Source organism: Somniosus microcephalus, chromosome 13 (genome assembly GCF_052327205.1).
Source record: "Somniosus microcephalus isolate GS21.2 chromosome 13, FLI_Smic_1.0, whole genome shotgun sequence".
Taxonomy (NCBI): domain Eukaryota; kingdom Metazoa; phylum Chordata; class Chondrichthyes; order Squaliformes; family Somniosidae; genus Somniosus; species Somniosus microcephalus.
Genome location: NC_140999.1, coordinates 190,975,159 through 190,997,100, shown reverse-complemented (window position 1 = coordinate 190,997,100; position 21,942 = coordinate 190,975,159). Strand labels below are relative to the sequence as shown.

At 43.3% G+C, this 21,942-nt stretch overlaps 1 protein-coding gene across 4 annotated transcripts in view; it reads left to right on the top strand.

Moving 5' to 3' along the window:
- Positions 1 to 388: 388 nt before the first annotated feature.
- Positions 389 to 21,942, top strand: part of LOC147108911 (double-strand-break repair protein rad21 homolog) — a 98,157-nt gene continuing 76,603 nt past the window's right edge. For 2 of the 4 annotated variants that reach the window (XM_086005866.1, XM_086005863.1), the window contains exons 1-5: positions 389 to 478; positions 8,904 to 8,976; positions 9,536 to 9,608; positions 12,039 to 12,221; positions 19,075 to 19,204. In XM_086005866.1, coding sequence (XP_085861992.1) covers positions 12,078 to 12,221; positions 19,075 to 19,204 — 274 coding nt within the window. In that variant the 5' untranslated portion in view covers positions 389 to 478; positions 8,904 to 8,976; positions 9,536 to 9,608; positions 12,039 to 12,077. The remainder of the gene's footprint in view (positions 479 to 8,903; positions 8,977 to 9,535; positions 9,609 to 12,038; positions 12,222 to 19,074; positions 19,205 to 21,942) is intronic. The other 2 variants (XM_086005865.1, XM_086005864.1) reach the window with 2 other exon arrangements.

The following is a 21,942-nucleotide window of genomic DNA, read 5'->3' as shown; positions in this document are numbered from 1 at the left end:
GTTTTTGGGTCGGGGGTTCAGGGCTGGGGTTTTTGGCGGGCCGGGGTTTTTTTGGGTCGGGGGTTCAGGGCTGGGGTTTTTGGGTCGGGGGTTCAGGGCTGGGGTTTTTGGCGGGCCGAGGTTTTTTTGGGTCGGGGGTTCAGGGCTGGGGTTTTTGGGTCGGGGGTTCAGGGCTGGGGTTTTTGGCGGGCCGGGGTTTTTTTGGGTCGGGGGTTCAGGGCTGGGGTTTTTGGGTCGGGGGTTCAGGGCTGGGGTTTTTGGCGGGCCGGGGTTTTTTTGGGTCGGGGGTTCAGGGCTGGGGTTTTTGGGTCGGGGGTTCAGGGCTGGGGTTTTTGGCGGGCTGCCTCGTGCTCTGCTCCAACCGCCGCGTGCTGTCTCCAGTCTCGCGAGCGCGGAGGGCGGCGGCTTTTGGCGCGCAGCTCGAGGCGGGCAGTCGGATCGGCGGGGGGGAGAGGTCCGAGCCCGAGCTTACCGAACCGTGAGTGCAATCCACCGCGGGAACCGCACCATCGCTGCTGACCCTTTCATTCACAGTTAACAGGAAGGCGAGCTCATGTCCCCCCCATTAGAAAGGCGCGATGTTTTCCCTCTCTAACTGAGGCGGGCGGGGGGGAAACGCAGTGAATGGAGCCGGCACCCATTGCACATCGAGCAATGCAACCGGGCGGAGGGAAGTGGGTGTAAATGCGGGGTCTGGGGGGCGTCTTTCCCCGGAGAACAGGGAATCGGTGCCGCGCCCTCCATCTAAAACACAGCATTGCTGCCCATTGCAGGACTTCCCGCTGCCGAATTTATCCCAATTCGCAAATTAAGATGCAATATTCCATTTGGACATTGCCCCTCCCTTGTAGAATAAGAACATAAGAAATAGCAGCAGGAGTAGGCTGATGATAATGCTCCATTATTGGCCATCACCAATGCAGCCCCATTGCCCTGAACAGAAGACAGGGTGCACGGTCTGGAACTCGCTGCAAAGGGTGGGAGAGGCACAAACCCTCCTCACATTTTTAAAAGTACTTGGATGTGCACTTGAAGTGACATAACCTACAAGGCTATGGACCAAGAGCTGGAAAGTGGGATTAGGCTGGATAGCGATGGACCAAATGGCCGCCTCCTGCGCTGTAAATTTCTATGATTCTATGCAGTTGTCCGGCACACTCGGTTGGATGTCTTGCTGCAGTTGTACAGGGCCTTGGTGAGACCGCACCTTGAGTATTGTGTGCAGTTTTGGTCGCCTTATCTGAGGAAGGACGTTCTTGCCATGGAAGGAGTTCAGCGAAGATTCACCAGGCTGATACCTGGGATGGCAGGAATGACGTATGAGGAGAGATTGGGTCGATTGGGCTTATACTCACTGGAGTTTAGAAGAATGAGAGGGCATCTCATTGAAACTTATAAAATTCTGACAGGACTGGACAGACTAGATGCAGGAAGGATGTTCCCGATGGTGGGGGAGTCCAGAACCAGGGGTCACAGTCTAAGGATAAGGGGTAAGCCATTTAGGACAGAGATGAGGAGGAATTTCTTCACCCAGAGAGTGGTGAACCTGTGGAATTCTCTACCACAGAAGGCAGTAGAGGCCAATTCATTAAATATATTCAAGAAGGAGTTAGATATATTTCTTAAAGCTAAAGGGATATGGGGAGAAACAGGGACAGGGTACTGAACTTGGATGATCAGCCATGATCGTATTGAATGGCGGAGCAGGCTTGAGGGGCCGAATGGCCTACTCCTGCTCCTATCTTCTATGTTGCATTTCTGCTACCTGGAGATCTTGGGGCAGAACGTCACTGCCTCCTCCGCTTGGCGTGCAGTTTTACTGCCACTTTTGCGCTGTTGCAAAGTTGTCTTTGGGTGTGCATTGATGCAAAAGTGCCGGTATAACTCGAGTCTGCTGAGCCTGCTAAAGCCATGAGGTGCGAGATCTCTTCCCAGCGCTCCCCCCTCCCCATTCCCTGCCCCAAGAGTTCCTCTCGCTCTGATGCGAGTTCCCAATAAGTGCAGTATTACTCCAACCTTAGTTACTCGTTATTAAGCAAAACATCTCTGGCACTGCGTCCACAGACTGCAAATGGGATTTCATAATAAATATGAATGTACAGCTCACTAGTGTAACATCAGTGACAAGCTAATGCAGCTGCAACAGTAATTTTTGACTCATTCCATTATATTCAATTGGAGACAAACTACAAAAGTTATATACCGAGAATGGTGCAAGGCTGTCCGTTACATAGTAATAGCTAAGATTGTAAAAACGTAATGTCATTGAAGGTTTCATCTGAATCCCTTGATAAGATAATTTTCTTTTAAGTGCTTACACATAATACTTATATGGATATGGCATATTACCACATCAAAACCTCTCGAAGTGCTTCACACAAAAAATTACTTTTGAAATGCAGTGATTGTTCTGTTGGGAAATATATAAGCCATTTTGCACTAATGACATCTCACAACAGCTTTTGATGTGAATGTTTTGGTGATATTGTTTGTGGACTAAGGTAACTTGTAGTTCCCAGAATAGGCAGACAGTTATTCGGTTTAACATCTCATCCAACAGATGGCACCTGTAACAATGCAGCACTCCCATCAGTACCGCTCCCGGTTAAGCAGCGCCTCGATTTTAAAATTCTCATCCTTGTTGTCGAATCCCTCCATGGCCTCGCCCCTCCCTATCTCTGTAATCTCCTCCAGTCCCACAACCCTCCGATATTTCTGCGCTCCTCAAATTCTGGGCTTTTGCGTATCCCTGATTTTAATCACTCCACCATTGGCGGCCGTGCCTTCAGCTGCTTGGGCCCAAAGCTCTGGAATTCCCTCCCTAAACCTCTCCCCCCTCTCTACCTTTCTCTCTTCCTTTAAGATGTTCCTTAAAACCTACCTCGTCATCTGCCCTAATATCTCCTTGTGTGGCTCGGTGTCAACTTTTGTTTTATAACGCACCTTGGGATATTTTACTAAGTTTAAAGGTGCTAAATAAATACAAGTTGTTGTTGAGTGGCAGCCTGGGTTATACGCTTAAATTCTGATATGGGGCTTAAAGTCATAACCTTCTGCTCCAGAGGCGACAGTGCTATCAACTTGATCACATTGTCATATACTTAAAAATACATTATTTTTTATGATTCTACGTGTGTGTGTGTGTGTGTATACACATTTATAATATAGCAAAAGTCTTGTTTGTATGCACTTCCTCTTTAGTCACTTCTTGTCATGCTAGTGCCATCCTGCTTATTCTGTCACACTATCGAACGTACCTGTACTGTATGTACTCACCAATGAATTCTCCTCGTTCCATTTCCAAGGCAGTTGGCCCTGCTGTCCACTGCACCCACCTGAGGCCTACTAACGTGGCTGTTGCTCGATGGGTCCCTTCCGGCTGCCTTTAGCTATCTCTCATGTTGCCCCAACCTCCGCCCCGTGCCCCTGAAGTAGCCTTTATAGTATTTTAATCTGGCCCATGACTTCACAGAGCACCGGCCTGAGGTGGTGTTTCTCCCATTCCCCCTGCAGAGGTAGTACCTGTTCCTTCCAGGTGATGGTTGTGAATAGTAGAAGCTACAACAAAGACATTTTCTGGAGGAGGTGGGTCCCGGGAGGGGAGGCCAGCCAGAGGCTTTAAACAACTGCACTGTTAAGTATTCATTCCTTCTGGAAGATGTCATGAAAATTAGAGATGTGAGAGGAGGCTTGACCCGAGCCAATAACAACAAAAGAAACAGTGTTTTGGGTGCCGGAACTCGGAACCTATGGTAAGGCTAAGTGGCCAAAAAATCAAGTAACGGGAGAGGAAGAGAGGCGGGTGCATTACCCAGGTCAAGTGACAAGCAAATCAAATAAATAGGGGAAAAGAATTGGGAGTGAAGGAGATTTTCCAAAATAATATTAGGTAAAGCATAAATGGGCTAAAAAACAAGCCAATAAGTATTACTTAAAATTTTAAAATATTTAGTTGCACTAGCCCCAAGGAAATCAGATGTGGGAGATGCAATTTGGAGACACAACAGTGTTAACTAGTATTTGCAGGCTTGTAACAAAAGTAATAGTAGGTATATCCGTTTAGAAGCCTGTCTAGGCACTTTAAAAGTAACTCAGGTGAAACCATATTTGAGGATGGGCGATTAATTGGACCAGGACATGCTGGTGTAAATTGGATCCATTTTAAAGTCATGGGGGGGAGTTTTGCGGGAGGTCAGCGGGCGCGATCAGTGGCGGGTCAGGTAGGAAAATGTTTTCACTCAAAGTGACTCCAGGTGTACCAGAAGTGTAAGAATATCATGATACCAGGTCTGATTTAATTGTACAACATTCAACCTTCACCCTCGTTCTGTCCCCTACCCTTCCTCCCTCCTCTCCTCTCTCTTCTGTGCACTCTGTTTCTCTTCTCCCCTCTACCCTCACTTCCCCATGCTCCCTCCTCCCCTATCCCTGCCTTGGTCCAGTTATCCCCACACCCTATAACCCTGCTGGTCCTGAATAGTAACCTTGATCTCAACTCACCGTATGCAATGCCACAGGTGATTGACTGGTATAACAGATCAATATATGGATATTACTCAATCTCCTGTTGCGTTGTACACGGAGAGTCAAGTTAAAGTGATGTGTTCAGGTGAAACCATATTTGAGGATGGGCGATTAATTGGACCAGGACATGCTGGTGTAAATTGGATCCATTTTAAAGTCATGGGGGGGAGTTTTGCGGGAGGTCAGCGGGCGCGATCAGTGGCGGGTCAGGTAGGAAAATGTTTTTTTTTTGGCAGCGTGTCGGGACCCTGCCATTAACCCACCACCACACGCCTTTCCCAAATGTCGGGTCTGCCATCGCTGAGCAGACACGACATGCAGCGGCGGGGGGAGGCAATTCAGGTCATTATGACCTTGTTAACAGAGGATTAAGAACCATTTTCAGCTCATTTTCAGAGTTTACCAGGTCGCCCATGGGGGGTCTATGCTGCTTGGGGGTCATGTCAGATAAGCAGGGCGGGAGTTGAATGCCCATGGAATCATCTCATTACTTGACCGCTGCAAATGTGCTATAAAAGCTCCCATCTCACAGCTGTTCACTTTCCAAGCTCAGAAGCTGCTGCTTACTGCATTTGGAAGACATATTGAGCTTTATGCAGGTTGCAAGTGTTTGGAGCAAACTCTCTATCCAGTGTCACCTCATTGGAACAACCTCTCTCACCATTGACAGATTGCTATGCCATCTATTACATCAGAGTGGCTACGGTTTATACTGTCTCACCTTGGTCCTCAGAGTCAGTCCCCACACCAGCAGCACCAACAACAACACCAACCTTCTCTGCAATCAACTGATGCTGCACTGGACACAGGGCATCAGCACCCGACCACATTGCTGCCTGGGACGCCAGGGATGGCCTCACCATGGCCAGATTTACTTCACTTGATGCTGTACACCCTGGCTGCCACATGATGTGCCAGGTTGGTACCACCCCACACCAACACCATAAAGCATCCCTACATTGCCCAAACCATTTGTTTCATACTCATCAGCATTGCAGGGAGTACCATTATGTCTCAATATTCACTGCAACTCACTAAGCCACTTCCAAAGGTTCACACACATCCGTCCAAGAATGCAAAGTGTTGAAAATAAAGATTTCAATGTTTGACAGCACATTAACAGAAACTTCACATGAACATTGACTAAAATACACAAGTACCTACCCTTGTGTGTTAGTTGGTATGATTGGACTAGGATGAGGGCGAGTGTGAGGGGTGGCTAGTGAGATGGGGAAGTGATAATGTAGATAGAGAGGGATGGGTGGAGGTGCAAGGTAAGTTGGTGTGAGTAAGGATGTGCAGGTGTAGGGTAGGGAAGGCAGAGTGATGGGGATGTGATGAATGGCACAGCAGGATGAAGTTGAGTGTGGCTTTGCAGTAACGTTTCGTGATTACCGAGATCATTGAAAGGTTTACGCCACTGCAGCCTGGTCCTCCTTACGACATCCCTGCTTGTGTCCTCCTGTGTAATGTGCAACCAGGCTGCGTATGGAGGGAGTCATGGGAGAGCCTGAGTGCAGCCCTGCACCTTTGTGCAGTGCTTATCAGTATTTGCAGCACCTCAATGCTGTAGAACAGTGACAGCAGAACTGTCAAAGTTGATTTGCACATGGTCCCTTTAAGGAAACCGCTTAATGATGCGTCATCGAATGACGTCATCAGACCCGCTTCCTTCAATTGGCTGGCAAACACGCTTAACAAGCCCAATCAAGGGAAAATCATTTTGAACAGCAGGCTGGAGCTGGCAGCGGGGCAGGGACCCGCCACCGACGTCACCCGCCACGGACCCGCCGAGGTTGGTAGAATCCAGCCCATACAGTCTGTTCTTTAATATAATTTGATTTTATATTATTTACAGTTAAATATCAACACATACAGTAATTTAGGAAATAGAGTTGGTTGGCGCATATGAGAAGACTGAGGAGCTGGGAGGTGCAAAACTGAGGCACCATTGTGCCGCCACTGATGAGAAGATTCAGTTGTAGTGTGACAAATTTACAATTGCACTTCCCTTATTTTGATATGGGGAAAATTTAACACAAGATTGTGTCAAAATCATGACAACTGGAGCAGAAGGCTTTTTAGACAGGAAGTGCATGCATATAAATGTATTATTGTTAATATAATATTGTGGCATGAATCTCTCCGAGTTCAGTATTTTTTGCTAGGAGTACGTAGACTCCTACAATATAGACATATATTAGTCAATCTTCCCATGGTATTGTGGATGGGGAGTGAAGACCAAGGCCAGTGTTTTCCTTACCTTCGCGTGGGCGGTGTCTGTGGCGGGTTGCAACCCCGCTGCTGGCTCCATCCCGCTGTACAAAATGAACTTACCTTAATGGGGCCTATTAAGTCCACCCAGCCTGTTAGCCGGCCCAATTAGATGGAGCGGGTCTGGTGACGTCACTCATGACTCGTTTTAAGCCGGGGTCCTTAAAGGGACCCTGGCTACATTAAATTTTAAGTTTAATCTAACAAAGTGGGTGTTGAATCTTTACTGTACAATAATATAATAAAAGTTATATATGAGTGACAAAGATATATTTAAGTAAAATTATCATTAAGTAATATGACTCCATCTACAAATACGATCAGAACATAATTTAAAAAGTACATTAATTGGGAAGTTATTGGTGCTTTAGTCACAAATCTATAGACTTTTGTATCAGTAACTGTTACAAGTAAAAGATGTGTGTGTGTCTAGGTAAGACATAAAACTAAGCAGATTTTAAATGTAATTGTAAAGGGGTGGATTTACAATTTTATGCAAGTTCAGCAGAAGAGCTGCGGAAACCCTGACAAACAGTGTAAGTGGTGCTTACAATGTGTTTCTGGGATTTCTGCAGCTCTTCCGTTGAAGTTAACAGTGGACAAGTGAGAGAACCGCTGCAGAAATTCACCCTAAAGGCTCAGACTGAAAAATTAAATTAGTCATATTCAGGGACTGAAAGTAAATTGAACCAATGGAATGCGTGATGAGAATGAAATTGTGACGGTTGATGACTTAATTGAATGTGTAACTGGACAATCACAGTATACTGAGAAAAGCCTGACCAGAAACAACACAAAAATGTATTTAAATGGTATGTCATTTTTTATACTGCAGATCAATTCACTGCAATTGCTGTTAAGTTGGAAGGCAACAGCTGAGAATGGCCAGTGAAAAATTAACATTTACCAGTAGCATTTCAAGTAGAACAGAATCGCTATCAATCTGTTAGTTGATATAATCAACGTGGTTTTATTTGGGTTTATTTTCCATGCAGTCAAGTCATCAGCTGGAGCAATGCCCACGGAACTCACGCATCCGATTGACAGACATGATTCCCGAGCTGTGTGAACCCCGTGGCCATGCAGAAAAATGTAAAAAGTAGGGGGGAAAAAGGCTCTTTCGTGCCTGTAGAGTACCTCATAATGATTTCAGTTGGGTCCCCCACCGCTGCAGGTCGGGCCGGCTCCACACTGACAGATGCGCCTGTGGGAAAGGCGTGTGGGAGCGAGTTGACAGCGGGTTCCCGACATGCTGTCAAAAAAAACAACTCTCCCACCCGACCCGCCACCGATCGCGCCCGCTACCACCATGGAAATTTCAACCCCAAGTGTTCAAGTGAAGCAGGGTTAGAGCCTGGAGGATAATTGGACCAGGGAATCCTTATTTTGATGCAGCATATCCATTGGAGGGAGGGTCTGATTATAGCTTGTCAAGTTTACAGGAGCAGTTTCCATTATAAATGTGGACCTGGGAATTTTTAATGGTAAAATTGATGGAAAGTGCATACAGATGTAAAAAATTAAAATATTGCAGCTAAATATATATGTATGTGCATTTTAAATAATATAACTTAAGCTTGACTCATTGTTGCTATCTGGAAGGCAGTTTTGGAATTGGGGGTTACAGCCAACATTTTTTTTTATTCATTCATGGGATGTGGGCGTCGCTGGCAAGGCCAGCATTTATTGCCCATCCCTAGTTGCCCTTGAGAAGGTGGTGGTGAGCCGCCTTCTTGAACCGCTGCAGTCCGTGTGGTGAAGGTGCTCCCACAGTGCTGTTAGGGAGGGAGTTCCAGGATTTTGACCCAGCGATGATGAAGGAACGTGGATATATTTCCAAGTCAGGATGGTGTGTGACTTGGAGGGGAACTTGGAAGTGATGATGTTCCCATGAGCTTGCTGCCCTTATCCTTCTCGGTGGTATTTTTGCACCAATAAATTGTCATGTGATAATGTGCTCACTAAAACATTGCTGGAATTAATCCTTGTAGATTGGAAGGAAAACCTTGCTCTGATTGAGATTGCCAAATTGTATTGAATTATCAAACATTTTGTACTATAGATTTGTGCCAACTAGGAAGTGGCCTAAACTTATTTTGCTTCAGATTTTTACAGTCAACTGAGAGAAGAGGCTTTCATCCCATCAATCTGGATTGGATTCAACACCAAAGTTTGGAGGTGAAAGATCACTGCTAACTCTGCTGCCCAAACTCCATTCAATATTATTTATAATATTTACAGAATAATCACTTATTAAAGAAACATTCCAGGATAAGTTCCTATTTGGCCTTATTCTCAAATATAAGAATAATTTCTATTTAAAAAAATGTAAAATAGTTTACCATGCAGGCCAGATTTTGCTGGAGCAATTCTTGTGGCGATTCACAATTCACAGGTTATCTCTTCCTCATTACAAGTTGCTGACCGATTTGCATATTAATAAAGGTGTACGTTGTTCAGACGCCTTTTTTTCAGCAAAATCTGGCCAAAAGTGTATGTTCTGCAATTACAGAATGTATTGTACACTGATTTTCAGAAAGCCTTTGACAAGGTAACACACAGAAAGCTATTGGAAGAGATTAAGGGGTATGTACATAGGGGAATGCCAGCAAATTGGATTAAAAACTGGTTAGAAAGGAGGAAACAGAAATAATTAAGGCCAGTTTATCTGTGGTTGGAACTGTGTAGCAGTCTCAAAGGACTCTGTTTTATAACTGCTTCTGTTTATTGAATACAGGAAACTTTGGTTTATCCGGAGGTTGTATGTCCGGAATACTCGATCTAACGGCAAAAATCAGGAGCCGTTTTCTGTAAGTTTTTTTAGATCTCGTTCTTTTTTTTCCCAGTCAGCCACTGCAAGGTCTGTAACTATAGCAACAGCTTCAGCTAGAGATGCTTGCAGCCGACTCTTTAGAAGCTGTTGCTAAGCAACAGTGTTTGTTGTCATATACAGAGATGAAAACCTCCGTATGCTTCAACATTAACTTTGTACGTCCGGCAGTTTTGATAGATCGGCAACACGCCGGTCCCGTCGGTGCCGGATATCGCAAAGTTTCCTGTATAGGGCTAGAGTGTGTAGTGTCCAAATTTGCAGGCAATACTAGGAGATACTGACAAGATGGAATGGGCAACAATTTGGCAGATGGAGTTCAATGTCAGTGACTTTCAGTTGGTACATTTTGGTATTAAAAAAAAGTTATATTTTAATGGGGGACAGTTGGGTGATACGGAAGAGCAGAGAGATTGAAGGGGCGTTAGCTTCACAAGACATTAAAAGCAGCATCTCAAGTAGATAAGGCCATAAAAAAGCCAATGGAATTCTGGGTTTTATTGCAAGTAGTATAGAATATAGAAGTTAAGATGTAATCGTGAATCTATATAAAACCTTAGTAAGATCACAGTCGGAGTACCGTGTGCAGCTTAGGGTTCCACACTATAGGAAGGATGTTGAGGCTTTAGAGAGGGTACAGTGCAGAATCAGTAGGATGCTGCCTGGTATGAGGATATACAAACACGAAGAAAGACCTGAAAAATTGGGGCTGTTCTCATTAGAATAGAGATTACGTGTGATTTGATGAAGAGAGCAAGAGAGGGTTGTCGGGCTGTGGACTACTACCGGAGTTAGTGATTGATGCAGAGAACTTGTCAACATTTAAGAAAAGTTTAGATAGGTGTTTGAAAGAAAGAAGGATAAAGAGATTTGTAAACAATAGGCACATCAGATTCAGACTATTGCTCCCATGAAGTATAAACACCAACACGACTGGTTGGACCGAATGGCCTGTTTCCATGTTGCAATTTTTACATAAATTCTATGTAACGTTTGGAATGAATAAAGGGCATTGAGACCATGGGACCTGCTTTTTCAACAGCCCATGCACAACTTGCATTGTTACTGGTTCTCCTCAATTTATTTAATGTTCTGTAGGGGGAGTGATAAACTCTAGTAAAACTTCCAAGAGCATAAATCTTTCTAATATTTACCACTAATCCCAATTCTAAGCATAATTTTGTGTGTTCAAGGTAGAATCAGAATATTACAGCGTAGGAAGCCATTCGGCCCATTGTGCCTGTGGTGGCTCTTTGAAAGATATGTCCAATTAGTTCTGCTCTTTCCCCATAGCCATGTAATTTTCTCCCTTTCAAGAATTTATCCAATTCCCTTTTGAAAGTTAATGTTGAATACAATATAAAAACAAAAAAAAAGAATACAGCCATTCTTTTAATTGTGTCTTTTTTCTGAGATGCAGGTAAGAGTATGATACTGTGGAGAAAACAGTCTTGTGTTTACTAACATCTTTGTGTGTATTTTTGGTTACATAGTCAAAGTGAAAAACAGACAGTTATTTCCTCCCAAATAGGAATAATATTTAGATTTACAAGACCTTCAACCTGATAAACCCTATCTATATCCTCCATTGTTTAATAACATACTTTGGTATTCACTCAATTTGTTCACAATCCATATTAAAGTTGCAAGTATAAGTAACTGCAATACAGTCCTGTGCGTGGGCCACTTGCTAAGATTTGGCTTGCCGCTCATTGGGACATAAAGCTAACAAAAGCCCATGTTTTTGAGTGCAACCTGGAGACCACTGTTTGAGTAATAGTTGTGTCACAGAGAAAAATAGCTTGCGATCAATGAACACCGATGCCTGTAGAGTTAAAACGTCCTTATATGTGGCAAATATTTACTCTAAATAACCAGCAAATGTGACGTAATAAAACTCACTACGCACTTGGTTTGAGCATAGAGCAAGGCTTTAATCAACTTGTTTCAGAACATGGAAGTCTAGTTGTATTTCACTAGTTCCTTGTCTTTCAAAATGTCCCTGACAAGCTGGGGCCCAGGCCCAAGTATTTATACTCCTTGGACGGCGCCACCAGCTGGCCGTCCAGCGTAATTTCATAAGTAGTTTCTTGATGATGAGATTTATAACAAAATGTACTGGCAAAACTAATCAGATTCCATGCACCAAACCATCAGAATGACAAACTGGAGAGTTCTAAACATTACTGGGGAAAAATTTAGAGTAGAATGACCAACATGTTTCAGATCTGCTTAAAGCCAAACCTCGACAGTTTATATAATGTGCATGTCAATGATAACAGGAAATGAAAAAAAGAGGCCATTCTTGTGATATAGCTGTGCACTTAGTGTTCTTATACATAACTGTATTGTTACTAATGTGATCCATTATTCTGCAATGTTTCACTACACTTTTTTCCCCCCTCACCAGCATTTTCTCTAGTTTGTGGCAGTTGTAGCCGCTGCAGTGATGTTTTATGCTACCTTATTTTTGAGCAAGCGTGGGCCACTCGCTAAGATTTGGCTTGCCGCCCATTGGGACAAAAAGCTAACAAAAGCCCATGTTTTTGAGTGCAACCTGGAGACTACTGTTGAAAGCATTATTTCACCCAAGGTAAAGTAACTGAATATGCAATAAATGAGCTAGTACTGAAGTGTTACTATATAAAACACAGTATCAAATTGCTTTGTACTCTGAATGTAATTCCAGTTGAACTTTAAATTAATAGTTCACAAGTTAGTTCATGTCATGTGATCTGTAGGGCTCAGTCGATTACAATTTAAAGCCCTTGGCATTTCAAAATGACTGCTCTCTGGAAAGGTCCACAGCGGAGTTAGAGGCTGGAGGTGCTCATTCTTTGTTGTTGGTTTAGCCTTTCTTCACATTAGAGTTTGTGTTTTATTTTCTGTTCAAAACTGAGTAGAACGTTTACAGAATAACCTGCTACTAAATATGATACTGAATATAAACATCAGTAAATACGTTAAAAGCATTTTCGTTGTTCAGTCGTCTTGTGTGATGTTTTCACCACTTAATAATGTTTTTGTAAACGCCCTGTCACATTCTAAAAAAACTGCAGTGACATATGCTCAGTTGTATTTATCAAGTCACATTGAAGTAGAAATCCATTCCTTGTGCATTTGGGTATACTGTCTCAATGTCAAACCCCTGATGTTTTCCTTGCCTTGTTGGCTGTATTCTGCTTGGTGATGGATGTATCTGAATCGTGTTGGTGTCCTCCAGCTCTGACCACTGGATTACATAAGAACATAAGAAATAGGAGCAGGAGTAGGCCAATCGGGCCCTCGAGCCTGCTCCGCCATCCAATAAGATCATGGCTGATCTGATCCTAACCGCCAATCCACTATCACAGAACCATCTCCTGAATCTAACAGAATTAGACACACGAAATAGGAGCAGGATCAGGCTACACGGCCCCTGGGCCCGCTCCGCTACCCACAGGGCCATGACCGATCCGAACCTAGACTCATGTCCAAATTCCTGCCCGCTCCCCGTAATTCCCTTTACTTCTAGGAAACTGTCTATTTCTGTTTTAAATTTATGTAATGATGTAGCTTCTACAGCTTTTTGGGGCAGCATATTCCATGGACCTACCACCCTCTGAGTGAAGTAGTTCCTCCTCATCTCAGTTTTGAAAGAGCAGCCCCTTATTCTAAGACTATGCCCCCTAGTTCTAGTTTCACCCATCATCGGGAACATCCTCCCCGCATCCACCCGATCCAACCCCTTCACAATCTTATATGTTTCAATAAGATCGCCTCTCATTCTTCTGAACTCCAATGAGTAGAGTCCCAATCTACTCAACCTCTCCTCATATGCCCATCCCCTCATCCCCGGGATTAACCGAGTGAACCTTCTTTGTACTGACTCGAGAGCAAGTATGTCCTTTCTTAAGTATGGACACCAAAACTGTACGCAGTATTCCAGGTGCGGTCTCACCAATACCTTGTACAACTGAAGCAATACCTCCCTATTTTTCTATTCTATCCCCCTAGCCATGAAAGCCAACATTCCATTGGCCTTCTTAATCACTTGCTGCACCTGCATACTAACCTTTTGAGTTTCGTGCACCAGGACCCCCAGATCCCTTTGTACTTCAGTACTTTCCAGTTTCTTGCCATTAAGATAATAACTTGCTCTACGATTTTTCCTGCCAAAGTGCATAACCTCACACTTTCCAGTATTGTATTCCAGCTGCCAAATCTCTGCCCACTTACTTAGCCTGTCTATGTCCCCTTGCAGGTTTTTTATGTCCTCCTCACTCACTACTTTCCCTCCCATCTTAGTATCATCTGCAAACTTTGGTATGTTACACTCGGTCCCCTCCTCCAAATCGTTAATATAGATTGTAAAGAGTTGGGGACCCAGCACTGACCCCTGCGGAACACCACTAGTTACTGATTGCCAGTCTGAGAATGAACGGGCAGCACGGTGGCATAGTGGTTAGCACTGTTGCCTCACAGCGCCAGGGACCCGGGTTCAAATCCGGCCTCGGGTGACTGTGTGGAGTTTGCACATTCTCCCCGTGTTTGCGTGGGTTTCCTCCGGGTGCTCCGGTTTCCTCCCACAGTCCAAAGATGTGCGGGTTAGGTTGATTGGCCATGATAAAAATTGACCCTTAGTGTTAGGGGGGGATTAAATACGTGGGGTTACGGGGATAGGGCTTGGGTGGGATGGCTGTCGGTGTAGGGACCGGGTGCTAGGGTTTGGATGATCAGCCATGATCTCGTTGAATGGCGGAGCAGGCTCGAAGGGCCGAATGGCCTACTCCTGCTCCTATCTTCTATGTTTCTATGAACCATTTATCCCAACTCTCTGCCTTCTGTTAGATAGCCAATCCTCTATCCATGCCAGAATATTACCCCCAATCCCGTGATTTTTTATCTTAAGCAATAATCTTTTGTGTGGCACGTTGTCAAATGCCTTTTGGAAGTCTAAATACACTACGTCCACTGGTTCCCCTTTATCCACCCTATACGTTACTTCCTCAAAGAACTCCAGCAAATTTGTCAAACATGACTTCCCCTTCATAAAACCATGCTGACTTTGTCCTATTAAATTATGATTATCCAAATGTCCTGTTACTGTCTCCTTAATAATGGACTCCAAAATTTTACCTACCACAGATGTTAGGCTAACCGGTCTATAGTTTCCAGCCTTCTGTCTACTGCCCTTTTTAAATAAGGGTGTTACATTAGCAGTTTTCCAGTCTGCCGGGTCCTTTGCCGAGTCCAGGGAGTTTTGGAAAATTATTACCAATGCATCCACAATCCCTACGGCCACTTCCCTCAAGACCCTAGGATGTAAGCCATCAGGTCCAGGTGATTTATCCGCCTTGAGTCCCATTATTTTACCGAGTACCACTTCCTTAGTGATTTTGATCATGTTTAGCTCCTCCCCCCCTTTAGCCCCCTGTTTGTCCAGTGTTGGGATATTCTTAGTGTCTTCTACTGTAAAGACTGATATAAAATATTCATTCAGTGTTTTTGCCATCTCCATATTTCCCACCATTAATTTCCCGGTCTCATCCTCTAAGGGACCAACATTTACTTTAGCCACCCTTTTTCTTTTTATATAACTATAAAAACTCTTACTATCTGTTTTTATATTTTTTGCTAATTTACTTTCATAATCTATTTTCCCTTTCTTAATCAATCTTTTTGTTATTTTTTGCTGTCTTTTAAAGTTTTCCCAATCCTCTATCCTCCCACTAGATTTGGCTACCTTATATGCCCTTGTTTTTAGTTGAATACTATCCTTAATTTCTTTACTTAGCCACGGATGGCTGTCTTTTCTTTTACACCCTTTTCTTCTCAGTGGAATATATTTTTTTTGGAAGTTGTAAAATAACTCCTTAAATGTACACCACTGATCATGTATCGTCTTACCCTTTAATCTATTTTCCCAATCCACTCTACTCAATTCCGCTCTCATACCTTCATAGTCTCCTTTATTCAAGTTTAGCACGCTTGTTTGCGATCCAACCTTCTCACCCTCTAATTGAATATGGAATTCAACCATGTTATGGTCACTCATTCCAAGGGGATCCTTTACTAGGACATTTTAAATTAATCCTGTCTCGTTACACAGGACCAGATCTAAGGTTGCTTGCCCCCTGGTCGGTTCAGTTACATACTGCTCAAGAAACCCATCCCTAATACACTCAATGAACTCATCCTCAAGGCAGCCCTGCCCAATTTGTTTGTCCAATTAATATGGTAGTTAAAATCCCCCATAATTATAGATGTTTCCTTATTACAAGCCTCAACTATTTCCTGATTGATACTCCGTCCAACAGAGTTGCAACTGTTCGGAGGCCTATAGACTACACCCACTAGTGTTTTTTTCCCCTTATTATTCCTTACCTCCACCCAAACTGTTTCATTATCCTGATCTTTTGACCCAATATCATTTCTCTGTATTACAGTGATTCCTTCCTTTATTAACATAGCCACCCCACCTCCCCTTCTTTCCTGCCTGTCCTTCCTGATCGTTAAATAACCTGGTATGTTTAATTCCCAGGCATTGTCACCCTGCAGCCATGTTTCTGTAATGGCCACAAGATCACAGAATCACAGAATCCTCACAGTGCAGATAGAGGCCATTTCGGCCCATCGAGCCTGCACCGACACATATCCCACCCTATCCCTGTAACCCCACGTATATTTAATCCCCTAACACTAAGGGTCAATTTATCATAGCCAAATCAACCCAAATCAACCTAACCTGCACATATGTAGTTATTTGTGCCATTAACTCGTCTATTTTGTTACGAATGCTACGTGCATTCAGATAGAGAACTTTCAAAGATGTTTTGTGACACTTAGTTCCTGCTTTTGCCCTTTTTATTACTTTACCTTTTACTCCATACCTTCTGCCCCTTCCAGACACGCTCTGGTTTTTAATTTCCCCACTGCTACCTAAGCCTATGACCTTCTCTGTTGTCATTTTTATTATTTGCTCTCTAGGAACCTTCCCCCCCACCCCCACCCCCCACTAGTTAGTTTAAAGTCCTCTCTACAGCCCTAGTTATATGATCCGCCAGGACTCTAGTCCCAGCACTGGCCAAGTGAAGCCCATCCCAACTCCCTCCTGCCCCAGTGTCCCAGGAAGCAAAACCCATTTCTCCCACACCAGTCTTTGAGCCACGCATTTAACTCTCTAATTTTATTTGTCCTAGCCAAATTCGCTCGTGGCTCAGGTTATTACCCTTGTGGTTCTGCTTTTTAATTTGGCCCCTAGCTGCTCAAACTCCCTCAGCAGAACCTCCTTCCTTGTCCTATCTATGTCGTTGGTACCAACATGGACCACGACAACTGGATCCTCCCCCTCCCACTCCAAGTTTCTCTCCAGTCCAGAGGAGATGTCCTTAACCCTGGCACCGGGCAGGCAACACAGCCTTCGGGACTCTCGCTCTCGGCTGCAAAGAACTCTATCTATCCCCCTACCGATACTATCCCCTACCACTACAACATTTCTTTTAACTCCCCCCACTTGAATGGCCCCCCGCACCACGGTGCTGTGGCCAGGTTGCTCATCCTCCCCGCAGTCCCTGTTCCCATCCTCACAGGGAGTAAGAGCCTCGAACCTGTTGGACAAGTGCAATGGCTGCGGCTCCTCCAACACTACCTCCTGGATCCCCGTACCTGCCTCACTTCTAGTCGCACCATCCTGACCCTGGCCACGGACTACATCTGAATTAATTAATCTAATTGGTGTGAATACCTCGTGATACACCGAGTCCAGGTAACTCTCCCCCTCCCTGATGTGTCTCAGTGTTTGAAGCTCGGCCCAGCTCATTCTCCCAGAGCTGCTGTCAATCAGGACTGCAGAGGATGTTGGAAGTACAGGAAACTTTTTTTTATCCGGCACGGATGGGACCAACATGGTGTCGGTTCATCAAAAATTCCGGATAACTGAACGCTATAGTGAAAGATACGGAGCTGAGAGCTCCGTATAAAGCAACAAACCCTGTTGCGCTTCAGAACAATGGCCACAAGTTGCAAGCGTCTCTGTAGCTTAGCAACAGCTGCAGCCACACCCTTGCACAGCAACAAATGGAGGAAGGCAAGTAATAAAAGTTACCTGAACCTATTCCTGAATTTTGCCGGTTAACCGAGATTTCCGGTTATTTAGGTGCCGGTAAATCGAAAGTTTCCTGTAGATGGCCTTCTGTGATGTTCAGATGAGACAGTATCTCTTCCCACCTGAGGCTGACAACACTGCAGAGGAGAGACTGGATTCTTGTCTGGGACAGAGTTCCTCTTTGCAATATTACAAGGAGTTCAGCAATTTCCTAAAATGAATATGTGGATTATAATGTCCAATGACTAGACAAGATACACATTCTTTTGACTCCCATACAGGACCAAATTGCACCTGAAAGTTGACTGCTTTTTAGGCATTTAGCATCACTGCAGGTTATCAAACATCTGATGGAATATACAGTACATGCTGTATGTTTACTTCAATTATATGAATGTTTATATATGATGTGAATGTTTTTGGTCTGTCAATGTCTGGATAAAATATATGTGCTAATAATAGATACCGTTCACTGGCAATAAAGAAAGGATTTTGCATGTGCTAAAATAGCTCTTTAGAATTGTTACAGCATACGACCAAATTGATGCGTTAAAATCCACTATCTCTCCTTTTGCACAACATTTAAAAAACCCTCTTCACTTGTTAATCATGTACTGTGGCGTAATTAGCTAATGGAAGGTGAAAATCAATGCATGAATTGGCACATATATACCACTCTGTTGTCACCAAAGTTTATGGACTGATAGAAAAGTTCAACGTTAAACCGGAAACCAGCTCCAAAGACAAGGAAATGAGACTGTTTGTCTATTGATTGACGTTTGTTAGATTCACCCTTACAACAATGTGTAACCCAACGAGGCCAGTCAGAGCTTCTGCTGGGAGTAGCTTTTTGGGGAAGTGCATAAGTCATGTTAAAGGATCAGATGAAAGCTCCCTGATGGCCTAGTGAGTTTATCAGGTGAGTTGCTGAACCATAAAGATCAGGAGGGTCCCACGCCTGTGCTGAATTAGTTGATCAATGGTAGGGCTTCTACTATTGGCCTCAGGTCCCATGGGTTACAAAAGGAGGAAAATCAGCCAGGGTCCCCATTCCTAATTGCTGTCCGACCCTGCCAAAAGCCCATTTAAAGATTGAATGCACCTCTTAAAGCAAGGTGTTATAGTAGACCTTGATTAGGACATAGGGAGGGACTGAAATTTGCTAAACCATTGATGGAGACTCCAGTGAGTGCCAAAAATAGGTGGTATGATGTGCATTTTTAGTGATGGTTAGAAATTACTTGGGATATGCAGAGAAATATGTGAAGTATGCAAATAAGTCCAGGCTGTATGATGAATTAGAACCTTATTACTGCACAACAAAATAAATTTGTAGTGATGTTTTGTGTCCCCTCTTTAGATTAAAATAGCGCTGAGAACTTCAGGACACCTGCTTTTAGGGGTGGTGAGGATTTACCATAGGAAGGCAAAGTACCTCTTGGTAGACTGCAGTGAGGCATTCACAAAAATTAAGATAGCCTTTCGTCCAGGTACTGTACAGTCACTGGAGCTCTACACAGATGTTTTGATTAGTATAAAATTATTTAGCTTTTGATTATTGAAAGATTTTCTCACTTAGATTTTTATTTAAGATTTAATTCAGTGGACAACAGTACAGATATTGCTACAGGGCACATCAGAACTTCACAAGCTTGCTTTATTCCTTGGATTGGGTTGTCCACATCATATCAATGTGGACTTGGACATTATTGGATTTTATTAGAAGCATTCATAAATCCTTATCACAGGCAGGCATTGGCTCCTTTTCTTGTGGCACTATTGTCAGTGTCACTGGCACTCAGAACACCCATCCTCAGAACTTTTGCCTTTTTTGCAAAGGTTTTTGAATAACATTTTGGTAATTATAATAACTTTAGCTATTGTTACAATTGTTTAATTTATTAAATAATTTTTTCCATCATCTTTCTGTTGCTGGATGCCGTCATGTGGTTCAATGCCTGGCTGTTTAGATTACAAACTAGTAGTGTTTCTTCATAACCAGATTAAAACTTGGAAATAATATAATGATATTTGTTACATAAATATAAAACTAATGTTTTATTTGATACTGTACTTCGTTGAGTAGAGGAAATATATTAAATTTTCATTTGCTGAAAAACTTGTCAGTTAAAAAGAAAACAATAAGGATAATTTAACGTTTTAATTTTGTTCTATTCCTGCTGTACTGTACACATGATTTTGATGAATCAAGCTAATGTTTCTGTAAAATTGTGATTTTACTTAAGTCGAGGCTTATTGGTATTACTACAGGAGGACTTTTTAAAAGTTCAGTCGACCACTGATTAGGAACAATAGTGTGGCACATGCTCATTGTTATACTTTCAGAGCACAGCATGGATTGGTAGCTAACTGATAGCCAAATACAAATCAGTTTGATCAAAGCAAAACCATTTAGCAATTTATCTGTGGATCGGATTTAAACCAGGAGATGAGGGGCAAACGGAGCGGACTGAAAACTAGGGGTGATAAATGCTGAAACTGAAAAATGTACAGAGGCCAGGTGTTATGGGACAGAAAATGGGATGGCAGCTGAAAGTTTGAGTACAGAGTGTGATCCCAACAGGAAAGTGGGCAGAGTATAAGAATACGACCATGAATAAATAAATCAGGTTCGAGGATGGGGTAGCAGATGCCACACAATTCTGAACACAAATACAAGAGGGCTGATTTTACAAGATTGAAGTAAGTGACATTACCAGGGGAAAACTAACTATTGGGATCTATTATAAATGCCAGGTCAAGAATGAAGATTAGACCTGGAACATAATATTAAAATAAAAGAGGCAGTTGAGAGGTCAAATGTGACTGTAATGAGTGATTTTAGTTTCTCTGGGATAAATTGGGAAGTCTGCAATAGGAGTAAAAGGAGTTAGATATATTTCTGGACATTATAATGGGCTGCTACATGGTTAAGAACCCTCTATGGGGAGGGATGATTCTTGACATGCTCTGTAATAATCAGAAAAGGTTAAAGTGAGGGAGCACCTTGGAAACAGTGATCACAATATAGTTGAGTTTAAGGTTAGTTTTTGATGGAGAAAGAGAGGAAGGCATATTTTAAGGGGATAAGGAGAGAACTAACTGAACTAAGAGAACAAGGGTGCTCTGGAAGGTGAATGGAATACTTTCAAGCGATACTTTACTCAAAGTACAAAATAACCATATTCACTGGGAAACCGGTGCAGAAGAATAAGCAAAAACCCTGTGTGGGCAACAGTAAAGTAATGTAGAGTAGAAAGGAAAAAATCAACTTTCCTCAAGTATAAATCTACTGGTAGATCAGAAGATAGAGAAACCATAGGTCCATCTAGTCAGCCTTCCTGTTAGTAGTTATAACCAATTATATTTTCTTTTCAAGATACTTGTCCAATTGGACCTTAAAGAAATCTGAGTTACTTGCCCCCTACAAAACTCACTTGCTAAATTATTCTAAAAACTAACCACCCTTTTAAGTGAAATAAGGCTTTCTTACACTGCTTGAATCTCCCCCTTTTCAGTTTCCACAGTAAGCCCCTGCTTGCTCTATTGGGAGCAGAAGAACTGAAGAGAACATGTTCCTTCGGGGCCTCTTCTCTGTCAGAACAGCATGGTGCTGTTCAGATATTCTGCCAGTATTTCAGGGCAGGCATGGGTAGTCTGGCCTGGCCATGCAGATGGTCCAGTAATAGGGTGGGCAGAGTTATAGAAACATAGAAGATAGGAACAGGAGTAGGCCATTCAGCCCCTCGAGCCTGCTCCGCCATTCGATGAGATCATGGCTGATCACCCAAACTCAGTACCCCGTACCTGCCTTCTCCCCATATCCCTTGATACCTTTAGCTCTAAGAAATATATCTAACTCCTTGAATATATTTAAAGACTTGGCCTCAACCGCCTTCTGTGGTAGAGAATTCCACAGGTTCACCACTCTCTGGGTGAAGAAATTCTTCCTCATCTCTGTCCTAAATGGCTTACCCCTTATTCTTATATGACCCCTGGTTCTGGACTCTCCGACCATCGGGAACATTCTACCTGCATCTAGTTTGTCCAGACCTGTCAGAATTTTATAAGTTTCGATGAGATCCCCTCTCATTCTTCTAAACTCCAGCGAGTACAAGCCCAATCGACCCAATCTCTCCTCATACGTCATTCCTGCCATCCCAGGGATCAGCCTTGTGAATCTTCGCTGAACTCCTTCCATGGCAAGAACATCCTTCCTCAGATAAGG